The sequence below is a fragment of the Haplochromis burtoni genome, unplaced genomic scaffold (assembly GCF_018398535.1).
Source record: "Haplochromis burtoni strain Fernald_Lab_line unplaced genomic scaffold, NCSU_Asbu1 Contig_575, whole genome shotgun sequence".
Classification (NCBI taxonomy): Eukaryota; Metazoa; Chordata; class Actinopteri; order Cichliformes; family Cichlidae; genus Haplochromis; species Haplochromis burtoni.
Window position 1 is genome coordinate 316557 of NW_024582936.1, and position 12854 is coordinate 329410.

At 42.2% G+C, this 12854-nt stretch overlaps 2 protein-coding genes across 4 annotated transcripts in view; one reads left to right on the top strand and one right to left on the bottom strand.

Moving 5' to 3' along the window:
- The window catches only part of LOC102300085 (phospholipid transfer protein), a gene marked incomplete in the record, with an annotated part of 43723 nt that extends 35069 nt beyond the window's left edge, over positions 1-8654 (top strand). For all 3 annotated transcript variants that reach the window (XM_005948166.3, XM_005948167.3, XM_042214496.1), the window contains 4 exon segments: positions 2091-2133; positions 4486-4549; positions 4635-4711; positions 7661-8654. In XM_005948166.3, the coding sequence (XP_005948228.2) occupies positions 2091-2133; positions 4486-4549; positions 4635-4711; positions 7661-7780 (304 nt within the window).
- A 1481-nt stretch (positions 8655-10135) lies between these two features.
- khk (ketohexokinase) lies at positions 10136-12470 on the bottom strand (the record flags this gene model as incomplete). The annotated part of the gene is given in 5 exon segments (XM_005948169.3): positions 10136-10625; positions 11482-11639; positions 11715-11803; positions 11919-12065; positions 12398-12470. Coding segments are annotated over 5 exon segments (589 nt in total), but the record flags the coding sequence as incomplete, so codon positions are not given.
- Positions 12471-12854: the final 384 nt, after the last annotated feature.

Below are 12854 nucleotides of genomic sequence, written 5' to 3' on the forward strand. Positions count from 1 at the left end.
CCAAAGTGCTTGCTCATAGGGGGTCATATGATTGTTGGGTTTTTCTCTGTACCTATGAAGCACCTTGAGGCGACTTTTGTTGTGATTTGGTGCTATATAAATAAAATTGAATTGAATTGAAAGACAGCACATCTTCGAGGGGTTTCGCCTGGCTCTGGGCAGCCCTCAGAGACGCCGTGGTCCCCCACCTGCTGCCTCACCTGCATCGGACCATTCACCTCGGAGAGTGGGCATCACTGGCCAAGCTTCGGCCGCTCGCTTTCTCGCCGCTCCGCTCCTCGCTTGCCCGCCAGCCGCTTCATTCACTGGACCTTCAATCTCGCTGTGCCACGACGACTCCACCTCCCACCTCGGCTCTACGGAGGCTCCCTTGTTCAGCAGCTCAGCTGTTTTTGTTCAGTGGAGACGAGGCTCATGCAGCCTTCACATTACCAGTTTGGAGCAGCAAGATCCCGTGGTGAGCTAAACTGACTTTTTTTCTCCTCACCACAACTCAGGGACTGCTTGCCAATGATCTAAATCAAAGACTGTATACTGTGATTACATTCTGGACTATCCAATTATTACTCATTATCATTCTGTTTCCAAAGAGACTGATCGGATTCAGCCTTCCCCTTCACCTGTTCTACCTGCTCAGTTGAAGCCTGGTAACGCTCAGCCTGTCCCAGCTCCTTGGGTGGCTAGGGCTCAGCGCGTCGCCGAACCTGTGCCAGGCCCTCGGGACGGTGCAGTTGATGACCAGCCAACACCCATTTCCGTGCCAGCTCCCAGAGCGAGGGCAGCTGAACCTCAGTCCACTCCTACCCGCCTTCCTGTATCTTGGGTGGGGGTGACTGATGTCCAGCTAGCTCCCACGCCTGTCCCAGCACCCAAGGTGAGGGTGGCCAGGATCTAACCTGACGTCCCTTGAGATTCAGCTGAGGCTCTCCAGGCATTGCCCTCGCGCTCTGGAGGATGGATTGGAAGAGCTAGCATGTTGACCTGCCCGTTCACCACCTCATCCACATCCTCATCCAGGTTTTCAGGCCCTAGCTCACTCCCTTAGTAAATTAGCAGATCTGTTTCCATCTCATGTTCCCGGTTTATTGTCTCAGGCTGCAGCACTGTCCCCATCCTCAGTTCAGTCACCTGTAGCTCAGTCTCCTGTCCTCCAGTCTGCAGTCCAGTCTCCTGCTGTTCAGCTTCCAAGTCAGTCTCCCAGTCCGTTTTTAGCTCTGTTCCCCAATCTGCAGTCACAGCACCCAGAGCCAGCTGTGAGCTCTCTCTCTCTCCTCAGCCAGAGGTTTCCACACCGCCTGATCAAGCGATTGCCACCGCCTCGTCCACATTGGGTTTGGCATCGGTGGCCACCTTCCAGGCCGCTGACTGACCTTCCTCGCCATTACCGGCCACCAGGCCGCCGTCTTCTTCGCGGCCAGCCTCCGCACCTGCGGAGTGGCCGCCGCTGTCTTCCTCGCAGCCAGCCTCTGGACTTGCTGAGTGGCCACCGCCGCCTTCCGCCAGATCGACTCCAGCGTCACTGCTGGCCACGTGGCCGCCCACAAGATCGACTCCAATGCCACCGCTGGCCACACGGCCACCCACCAGGACTGATTCATTCTGGACTCTGTGTTCAGCTGTTCACTCACCAGTCTCCAATCAGTCACTATTCAGCCGGTGTATTTAAGCCCTCAGTTTCAACCTGGTCATTGTCTTGTCATTGATGTTGTCGTTCCTGTGTGTGCCCTATGCTCAGTCAGCCATTCAGCCAGTCTTTCAGTCGTCCAGGCAGTCAGCCATCTCATGGTCTGTTCATTTCTCCATTGTCTACAATAAATCACCAATCTTCACCTACCTGCTATTCCTGCATTTGGGTCCTCTCTTCCTCTCATCCACACACACCCCTGACACCACGGACCTGTCATCGCTCACCTTCTACAGGAATGAAAAACTCTAACCCACCACATTATGCTCTCACACCGGTTCTCCAACAGAACGAACTCATCACCAATACCATCGCCATGTTGGTTAAAACTGGCTTCGTAATGATCCACCATTTTATAGCACAACTTGATTATTGATTATTTATCGACTTTTTTTTCACCTTTCAGGTTTAAGATCTTCTCCAACCAGTCAGCTCTCGAGTCTCTGGCGGTAAGTTTGTTTTCATCTTACAGTAATTGGTTCAATGAGACAGCAAGGAGACTGTTAAGGGTTCAATATTGAGGAGGGATATAGGAGGAAATCCAAAATAACAACACTGGTCCAGCCGGGTTAAGTCAAACGATGATTTTAATGAACACACGCGTGGAGAGATGAACACTGTACGCAGCATCGATCTCTCTCGAACAATACACAATCAGTTGTTTTATATCATCAGGGAAATTTATAACGCCCCCTCATGCGTCATCACATGAATAAGTTTCAAAACCACAATGACTTTTAACACAGTTTGAAAAAACAACATCGCCTCGTCTCCATGCCAGGTGTCTTCCTGTCGCTGCCGGACGCTCGCTTTTCGTCTGGAACATCAGGCACACATTCTGCAAGAAACTGTCACTCATGCAGGCACAATTTTGCAGTCACAAGCAAGGTTATTATCGTTAACGAAAACTAACGAAATAATGAAAACTAGAAGTGAAAAAACATTTTCGTTAACGGAAATAAAAATAAAAACAAAAAAAGGAAAACTAACTAAAACTGTAATGAGTGTTCACAAAACTAACTAAAATTAACTGAATTTATAGCAAAAATGTGTTTAGTTTTCATTGATGTGTGCGTGTCATACAATAGTCAAGGGTGAAAATGAAGTTTAGTTTCCAGATTTTTTTCTTGCTGTGTCTCATTATGCCAGCAGGTGGCAGTACGTTAGTCGAGTCGTCTGTGTTGCTGCTCCGTCCACGCGCAGAATCATGTCAGGAAAAGTCGGGAGAAAGCGCCAGAGTCCAATTTGGGATTACTTTGAATATGACTGTGTTTTGGATAAAGCAAGTGTCTTGTAGTGGAAAGAGACAAATTATGAGGGACATTTCTAAAGGGAAAAAATCCCACAAACCTTAAAGTGCACTTGAAAAGCTCACACAAGAAGGCTAACCTAGCTTACCTTGAGAAGGTAAGGGAGCACACTCAACCCTCATCCCCAGAAACAGAAGCTAACCCCAGGCAAGGCAGCGTGATGCATCCCGAGACAACAGGACGGGGATATCTACATAACTGTGTGAGTCAATTGCCTTCAAAAAGTTTATCAATTCACTTGAACCAAAATTATGAACACCCGGTGCTGCAAGAGTTAATAGTCTCATTGGGGCCAAGATATACATTTTATAGTTGCCTGGTATCAATGGTTGTTCATCTGCCTTTATTTATTTATTTATTTAAAGAACCCATAGGTGGGAATGTGAGTTGTCTGTCTCTGCGTGTTAGCCCTGCGACAGACAGGCGACCTGTGCAGGGTGCAGGGTATGGTAGCTGGAATAGCAACATACCCAAGGATAAGCAGAAGAGCATGACTGATATGATGAAACTGGGATTTTGTTACACTTAATTATTGCAAACACAACTAAAACTATAACTGAAACTAATCAAAACTAAACTGAAACTAAGGATTTTCAAAAAAATAAAAACTAAACTAGCAAACAATTGTTAAAAACTAATTAAAACTGATATAAAATTGAAAATCTGAAATCAAAACTAAATTAAAATAAAAACTAATGAAAACTGCAAAACTATTAAAACCCTGGTCACAAGCAAAATATAATTAAACTTTCACCTATAAATGAGTCCATCTACTGTGTGTGTGTGGGTGTGTGTGTGTTTGTGTCGACCTGAAATGCACTCAGTTTCACCTCTCACCTCACCAGCTAAACCTTGTAACCTTTCCACCAGACAGAAGGCCAGCACGTACACAACTGAAACTATATGTGTAATATATCGACTAAATGTTTTAATCAAATGATACTACTTAAAACTTAATAAAAGAATATAAAAGAATAAAAGATAACAATGAATAACCTGGTTATTCAAATAGCCCCATCCAAACTGCTCCTCAAAGTAACTTACACTTAGACTCTGCTTTAGTTTCACTTTCACAAGCACGCTCTGCAAAAGCCTGCGCTTCCTGTCTACTTTGGCACAGAGTGTACTCAGAGTTAGGCCTTTCTTTTATAATGCAATATAATCTGCATATAAACATTTAAGATTATGAAAAGCATTCAAAAGCATTTAAGATTATAGATTTAACTCAACAGTTTAAAGGGGTTATAACTGCTCCTGTAATAAAGGCCGATTGGGTGCCAATATATTTAAACATCTGAATGCAATATCAATGCTGTAGATTATGTTATTAATGCAATGATAATGATGATGACCATGAACAATAGCAGTAAAATATTTCTCTGATCTCCACAAGACACAAAACTACAGAACAAACACTTTCTCCCTGATTTTTACACGTTCTGACCAAAACATGAAGCATATACACCCTAAAACCTCTCTGTGTGTCTGCAGTTGATTCCTTTGCAGGCTCCTCTAAAGACGATGCTGCAGATGTCTGTAGTTCCACTGATCAACAGTAAGAACCTAATTCATCAATCAAAAAACTCACAGACCCTGAACACACCGTGACAGTGTCGCTCTGTTTGTGTGTGCTCTCTTAGACTGGACAAAGAGAGGCGTTCGGATCCCGCTGGCTGATGGGGTGGATTTCATTGAGGAGGTGGTTGAATATCATAACGTGAGTGTGATTTTACCCCTCGACTATTTGAGGAGTTTTAGACTTTTTTCATATTTATGAAAATAAAACATAAAATTGATTTTGATTAGTTGTAACACATTGAGTTGATTGCGAAAAAAATTGAATAAATTTTCAAATATTTTGAATGCAAACCTGTTGTGTAAATAGATGCACATCGAAAGTGCTTTTATGGAAAATTTGTCCTCAAAAATGCACTGACAAACACAGAGTACACGTGAAGTGATGATGATCCTGATGTTGCTAAGAAACAAAAGGAAGAAACAGAGAATCTGGGTCATCCGATTCCTCGGAATAGGCAACAAAATGTCCTGGATTGATCCAGGAGTTTTCGGTCATATTTCAGGATGTCAGTCGGGCAGTTTGAGCTCTTGTTCTCGAGTTGGGACCACAACCGAGGTGGCAGATAAATCATTTCAGGGAGCCCACTGACCCCGAAGAGCATCTAGCTGTGTGTGTCTGAGGTTAAATAGAATTATTTTACTGTTCCCATGTCACTGGATATTCAGTACTGGTGAACATTTTGACCCATGAGTGCACTTGTTACCAAATGCAGTGGTGATCCTTCTCCGTATTATTGTAGGGTCTTTACCTCAGAATGTAAAACGCTTCGAGGCGACTGTTGTTGTGATTTAAATAAGATAAATGACCTGATATAGCATAGCATAGCATCTTTATTTATAACGCACTTTACATCCAACAATGTTGACCAAAGTGCTACAAATATAAAACAGAGAGGAAACAGTTTAAATTACATATAAAATATGTAATTTAAACTATATGACATTTCTGTGTGTGAACCTCTGGATCTGCTGGATTTTCTCATCTTTAACTGTTGAACATCACTTGTGAGGACTTTAATTCCTTCGACAACTTTAGCACTGAGATGTTTGTAGTTTACTCACAGAAGCGTTTCAGGACTTGGACTCTTTCTTCTTCTGGGATGGAACAGTTTGTGAACTTAGGACTGCTGTCTTACTGAATCTCTTAAGTTCAGTCCTCAGATGTTCTGGAGTTGATGCTCCGCAGCTGTAATTCAGAATTTGTTTTCTGCTCAGTGATGGTGAGCTGTGAGACCTCGGGAACTTTTCCAAAGTCTTAATTGATCCAACACACTCCGAAGGAACTGAGAACAACCCAACTTCTTCAAACTGTTGATTAGTTCTTTTCTAGCTCTGCATTCAGGACAGATACTCTCCCAAACAGGAAAATCCTGTGACTGATGTAAGTGCACTCTGATTGGTGCACCTCTGCCAACTGCCATATTAAAGAAAAAACAAAAACATACCTTAGAGATGTAAGATTGGTGCATTTGTTACAGACCTTCGATAGGGTCCGTTTTTAAGCTGTTTTTTTTTAACAGAAAACCAGAGACAGGAGACATGAGTTGCATTCGGTCTGCAGGCTCTTCCCAACCCGTTCTCACTCCCAAAGCGTAACATTTTACGCTAGGTGACAAATCGTCACCATATTACGTTTTCGGCTACCCACCACATTCCTAAATGACGACCTCGGAAAAAAGAGGCAATATGAGAACCGTCTGGACTGATTCTACACATGTTCGCTCTTTTTCTTCAAATCGCTTAGAAACACGCTATTTAACATCATTAACGTCCTGGTTAAGGTCAGGAATAAGGTTATGGTCAGGGCTAGGGATAAGGTTAGGTTTAGGGCTGGAATACAGGGCTGGAACGTCTATTACCGCGGGAGCGTCATTGCACTGGATTCCAGCCATAACCCGCCGCGTACCATAAGAACGCCGAAGGACTCCTTTCGCGTTCCTCAGGAACGCCGCGGGACGTGACAAAACGTCGACATGTTACGCCTCAGGAGTGAGAACGCTCTGCTTTTCCTTGTCTGATTTATTAACAGAATTAAACAGCGTTCTTTTCTTTTCATTTAGACACACACATTTCTCTTTTAACATCAAAAACACATTCAATCAGGTCCATAGGTTAAACCCTTTTGGTTACCTTGCTTTCTCGCAAGAATAAACTTACTCATATACAATTATTATTTTGTATGGTTTTTTACAATAAATCTGTAACCAAATTCTACTGCTGTTAAGCATCAATAATATCTCTGTGATGTACCATTAACACTGCAATTAACCTGCTTATATTCCATTATACATTCTTTATATTTTAAAAGATTCAAACAATATATTACATTTGTAAACAATAAAAATAAATATTATACCATTGCTCACAAACAGTTTACAATCGTCCACAAACAGTATACATCAGACTATTTATATTTGACACATAATAACTGGGTAGGTTGGAATAATCTTAATCAACTGTAACTTCCAATAATGTCAGTATAAAAGAAATGTGTCTAAGATCTGCATTTGTCATAAAATAAAACAGGTAATAAGACCAGTTACCTCTTTAGAATACAAGTGAAATGGCGGATTCCCATTACAAATGGCGGTAAGGTTAGCTTTATCTCAATCTGTGAAAACACACTCTCTCACAACATTAGCGGTCTTTAAATTAAGACAGAAAAAGGTTTCTTGCTTTTATGTGTGCGTTGCAGTTAGCAAACTTGGGCTACTAACCTGTTTTTTTTAACAGAAAAGCAGAGATAGGAGACATGAGTTGCATTCGGTCTGCAGGCTCTTCCTCGTCTGAGGCACAGGAGCGTTGCAACGGCCTATCGCACTCACCACGCCCTCCCCCTTGTGGCCATGCCACGCAATTACATTCTCCATAACTCTAAATGAAAAGTGTAATACCACCATCAAAAAAAACAATTTACAAAAAAATTACAATTGTGACCATACACTTGTGGGCGTCACACATTTTTTATAATAAAGGCTTTTATTATCATTTTATTTGTTTTAGGCTTTCTTTTTTTTTAAAGTCAGATTTATGCAGAAATAAACTCAGTGCTGCCCCCTGGCTGACAGGAGCTGTTCCATCTCTGCAGGGTTTCATCGTGATCGGAGCAAATCTTCACTTCAGCAAAGGGCTGAGAGAAATGGTGGTAGGAAGCTCAGAGATGGAGCAACAGACTGCCAACTCCACCGCCACCACCAGCACTGCCTAAATGTTCATATGCAGGGTTTACATAGATCTACAATTAATGTGAATATATACAACACATCATTAAAAGGATGAGTATATGATGAACAGATCAGAAAAGAACTGACAGCAGCACAGTGAGCCTTACACTTTGCAATGAGTCCAAACTAACAAGGTTACAGTTACAGACACTATTACTCCTTCTCACAGTTTAATGTATTATTCGTAGATTATCTTCAAGATTACAGGTAATTATAGTTCAGACAGTGTTGTTCACCATAGGTCACATGCACGCTGACGCTGTGAAGGTCATACAATATAAATACGAAGGACTGAATTAAACATGAAGGGAAACACTTGTATCCATGACAACACTGTGTCAGAACAACTTGAAAGTTGCCCCTCCTCTGAGGGTGTTGTTCCAGTGGGCAGAAAAGTGATCACGTGGTAACTGTCAAGGTTTATTTCTTTAACCTTTTGTTAGTTTATTCTAAAGAACTGACGTTCTGCCCGAGAACATCAATTTATATTTCATGTTCTCTCTAAAACCTCTCACTTCATGTTGATTCATGTTGTTTCTATTTACACCTGAATGTCAGGTAGCTGGAAGCCTCCTCATTGGCTCAGTTTACACATGAAACACGATTCATCACTGTCAAGCCGATTGGGGAGAAAATGCTTCACTGTCTGATGTACTTAGATGTCTTTGACCTGATGAATCTTTCGCTTTTTGTCTCATTAGGAAGTGTAAACAGGTTAAAACTACATGATAATACTGGAAACCACTCAGGATATTTTATCTTTCATCTGTGCTGTTGCTGGCAAACCTGTCTCACCTGTACTTACCTGAACATTAAAGATTATGGACCTGTTCAAAATAAACTGAAAGCTAAACCTGACACCTGTCAGCAGTTTATTTTTGATTATTGTAGGGTCTACCTTACAATATAAAGTGCCTCTAGGTGACTTGTTTTGAATTGGAGCAGTATAAATAAAATTGAATTGAACTGAATTAAAACTTCCGCTCATAAAAAACAGCTGCCATTCTGTCATTACGGTGTGTTCACACCGAACGCGACAGACACGACCAGAACGTGCCAGACGCCCCTAGCTTGACGCATGCACATTCGCACCTCAACGTTTGTCCAACGCGAATTACTTGTGGAAATGTTGGAGGAAGTAGTGCCAGATGGTATGTTTGCAAGATGGCAGCTGTTGATCTAGTGTTTGAATAGAGAGTCTCCCTTTTCTATTTACTGTGGAGAGCAGAGCAGCGGCGTAAAGGACGTCCTCGCTGTACCTGGGTCCATCAAGTACTCCAGAAACGTGAGCAGTTTGGTGAGTTTCACCACTTGCTCCAGGAGCTGCGCCTGGATGACGGCCGCTTTCAGCGATACCACTGTCTTTCCCTCGCCCAGTTTGAGGAGCTGCTGTCCCACAGCGGTCCAAGCATCGCCCGCCTAGACAACAACTACAGGCGCTCAATCCCAACTGCAGAGCGCCTGTCCATCTGCTTGAGGTTAGTAAAAGTGTTTAATACGGTAGTCCTTTATTGATACCTGTGCTAATATATGCGAAACCATCTGTTTATACACTGCTAACATGGATGTGGTATGCTATCAGTGTTTACTGATAGCAAACTGTGGTACGGAGACGACTGTTTATAATATTTCTAGTGATACTCGAAAGGTCTCATCAAGTCCCGATTTAATTCGATTTATGCTGTTATCAGTGTTTGAATGATAGCATGGCTGTAGTGTCATATCAATGTATGCTCTCAGTGTTTGCTGATATCAAACTGTGGTATGAGGACCACTGTTGGTAATTTTTGTAGTGATACTCAGAAGGTCTATCTTATAAAGTCTTCTTTTTAAAAAAAAAATTAGACCTGGTTAAACCCTAACCCCCAGCTGAATATTTGTATATAATCCCTGCAGCTGTCAGACTCTATAACAGGGGTCACTAGCCTTTCTTAAAACTGAGAGGCATATGGTCACCTGCTCATCCCAGTGAGCTGAACTGGTGCTCAGCAAGTTTTCTGCTATTGTTGTGGTTCTGATGACTCAATTTCCTTTCTCCATCGCTCTCACTCATGTGTATGTGTGCCAATTATGCCTTGTGTTTTAGAGGTGTCAAGCAGGTCCTGCTTGCCACTGCCAGTTGCACCTGGGATGTTTAACTCACCTGTGAGAAGCTGGAGTACAACAGTTGTTTGATGCCTGGTTGTTAAACTGGAAATCGTTAGTAGAATTGGGTCTTCAATAAAAACATGTTTGTCGTCTTTGGCTTTTTGTTCCTTTCTGCGCAGGAAACCAGACCTTGCGAGTGAGTACCCTGACACGGTTATTTGTAGAGAGAATGAAAGGAAGCTGTGTCTGAGCATCGAGTCGTAATTGTTTTAATGAAAAACAAACTATCAGGACAAAAACAATCAACCCGATCACTGATCAGTGAGATTTAATTCCACCAAGTAAAAACACTCCAAAGAAACATTTGCTTCTTTCACTTCAGTTAATAATTTATTGAACAATAATCCAGTTATTGATCTGTGAATGAAGGAACTAATGGATGTTAAATGTCAGTTACTGATTGTAATTATGCAGATCCCTTATACCACAGATGATTTTCCTTAAACTGAAAATTAGATAAAATTTCAGTTGTGCCTTCAAACACTTTCACGTTAACACACATGTTCATGTTTACACATTGTTTTTCATGTGGTCATGTGCTTTTGTGGACTGGGTTTCCCTAAAACAAACTTTGTGGTTGCATGTCATCGAAGACTTTGCTGATGCTGTCATAACCATGGAAACCACACTTCCTGCCAGCAACCCTGCAGCCAAAGGTTAGGGCATCTTGCAAACTTCCACCTATAGACAGAAAACATTGATCTTTTAAATTAATCAGTCCTCAGGTGTTACTGATTTATTTTATTTAAAAGTAAAGGGGAATTAAAGGGCATTACTATGTGTTAACAGACCTCTCTGCATTGAATCATATCTGTTATTAATCTCTGTCTCTCTTCCACAGCATGTCTTTATCCTGTCTTCCTTCTCTCACCCCAACCAATCACAGCAGATGGCCCCGCCCCTCCCTGAGCCTGGTTCTGCCGGAGGTTTCTTCCTGTTAAAAGGGAGTTTTTCCTTCCCACTGTCGCCAAAGTGCTTGCTCATAGGGGGTCATATGATTGTTGGGTTTTTCTCTGTATGTATTATTGTAGGGTCTACCTTACAATATAAAACACCTTGAGACTGTTGTTGTGATTTGGTGCTGTATAAATCAAAGTTAATTAAAGGGAAGTTTAATTAACAGTTTTAATTTAATTAACAGTCTTATTGTGATGGTCCTGTGTTGAAATGTTTCCATCTCATCTTTTCCTCCGTGGGGTCATGGGAGCAGGTCACCGACTAATCAGAACGGTCGTGATTGGGTTCCTGGCTGCTCCAGTGTGCATGCCAAAATAGGACCCCAAGTCGCATAGCTTATGGATAGAAAACTGTCTGTCCATGGGTGGATGAGGTATGTTGTATAAAGTTTTGAGTGCTCAAGTAGCGTAGAAAAGGATTATATAACAGCCAATCCATGTACACTTACAACAACGGATATATGTTAAAACAGGTTTTGTTCTGGTGTGTATCAGGATCAGCACTTTATTAATAAAGCTTTTTGCTACAGAATACTGAGGTTTTGCTGGCTTCCTGCTACATAGATGTTTAAAAGTCTCACCCTTGGACAGTGTGTAGATGACAGCAGCGTTGAAGGTGTCCCCAGCTCCAAGCGTATCAACAAGACTTTCAGGAGGAAATGCATCAGAATGAATGATCACACCATCAGGACCCAAAGCATCAGCTCCTTTTTCTGCCCAGGCACAGATCAGGATGGCCCTGAGGGAGGATGGTGTCATATTTTTATTTCTATGGTTGTTACTAATGTTACACTGCTGACCTGTGACCGCTCACCCCTGTTTGACTCGACTGTAAAGTCCTTTCAGGGCAGCTTCAGCTGACTCAAACCCAAAATCACGAGCAACGTCCTTACTGACAAACACCTAAAGACATGAAACTGCGATGAATTTGCAACACGTGACAGAAAACATGCAATAACACTTTGTCTGATAGAGTGGGCAGTTTATGTTCTCCTGGTTCTGGCACAGAAGCTCTCACCACATCGCCATGAGGAAACAGCTGGTACAGCGGCTCTCTGGTCTTCTCTATCTCCACGGAAATGGTGATCTTCTGTTGCTGTGGCAACATGCTGTTATATCGCTCTACCTGCTGGATCATCTTCACCTGCTCCTCTGCGTTTCGGCCCTACAGGAGTTAAAGTGTGACAGCAAACAAACAAGATTTATGAGACAAAACAGTTTCCAGTGGGTTAGAGTGCGCTTTTGTTTAATGAATTAATCATCATTGATCAATTTCAAATTAATGTTGTTGTTAAGTCTTCTGGTGAAAATATTGTTTCTAAATGAGCACAAACCTCTGAGGAGTGCAGGCTGGAAAGGTGTTAAGATGGTGACAGGTGTTTTCTGATTGGTTACTCATCATTAACAGGTTGTGTTTATGATCTTAATTTAAAATTCTGATTACCAATGTCAGTTTAATACTAGGTTGGGTTGGCTCGTTTACTGGACTTTACTCACCTCCCAGTGGATCCACTTGAACTGATGAAGGTGAACTTTTGAAAAATCCTCTGCTGTGACATCTGGAAGGTTCCTGACAGACAGGAATTGAGGTCAGAGCTTATGGTCCTTTAAAACAACCACTTCCATCTCTTCAAAACTCAGGTCAAACCATTTTTTCTGGATTCTCCCTGCATTTAGCAGATTCATGTTAACCTTCCTATCACATCATTATGACACCAAACCAGCAGGACTGGTAAACTGCTCTGCTGTATAAAATTCACGGAACAACCACAGAGCAGGTGCAGCGTATCAGACAGCAAGCTACTATACAGGGAGTGCAGAATTATTAGGCAAATGAGTATTTTGTCCACATCATCTTCTTCATGCATGTTGTCTTACTCCAAGCTGTATAGGCTCGAAAGCCTACTACCAATTAAGCATATTAGGTGATGTGCATCTCTGTAATGAGAAGGGG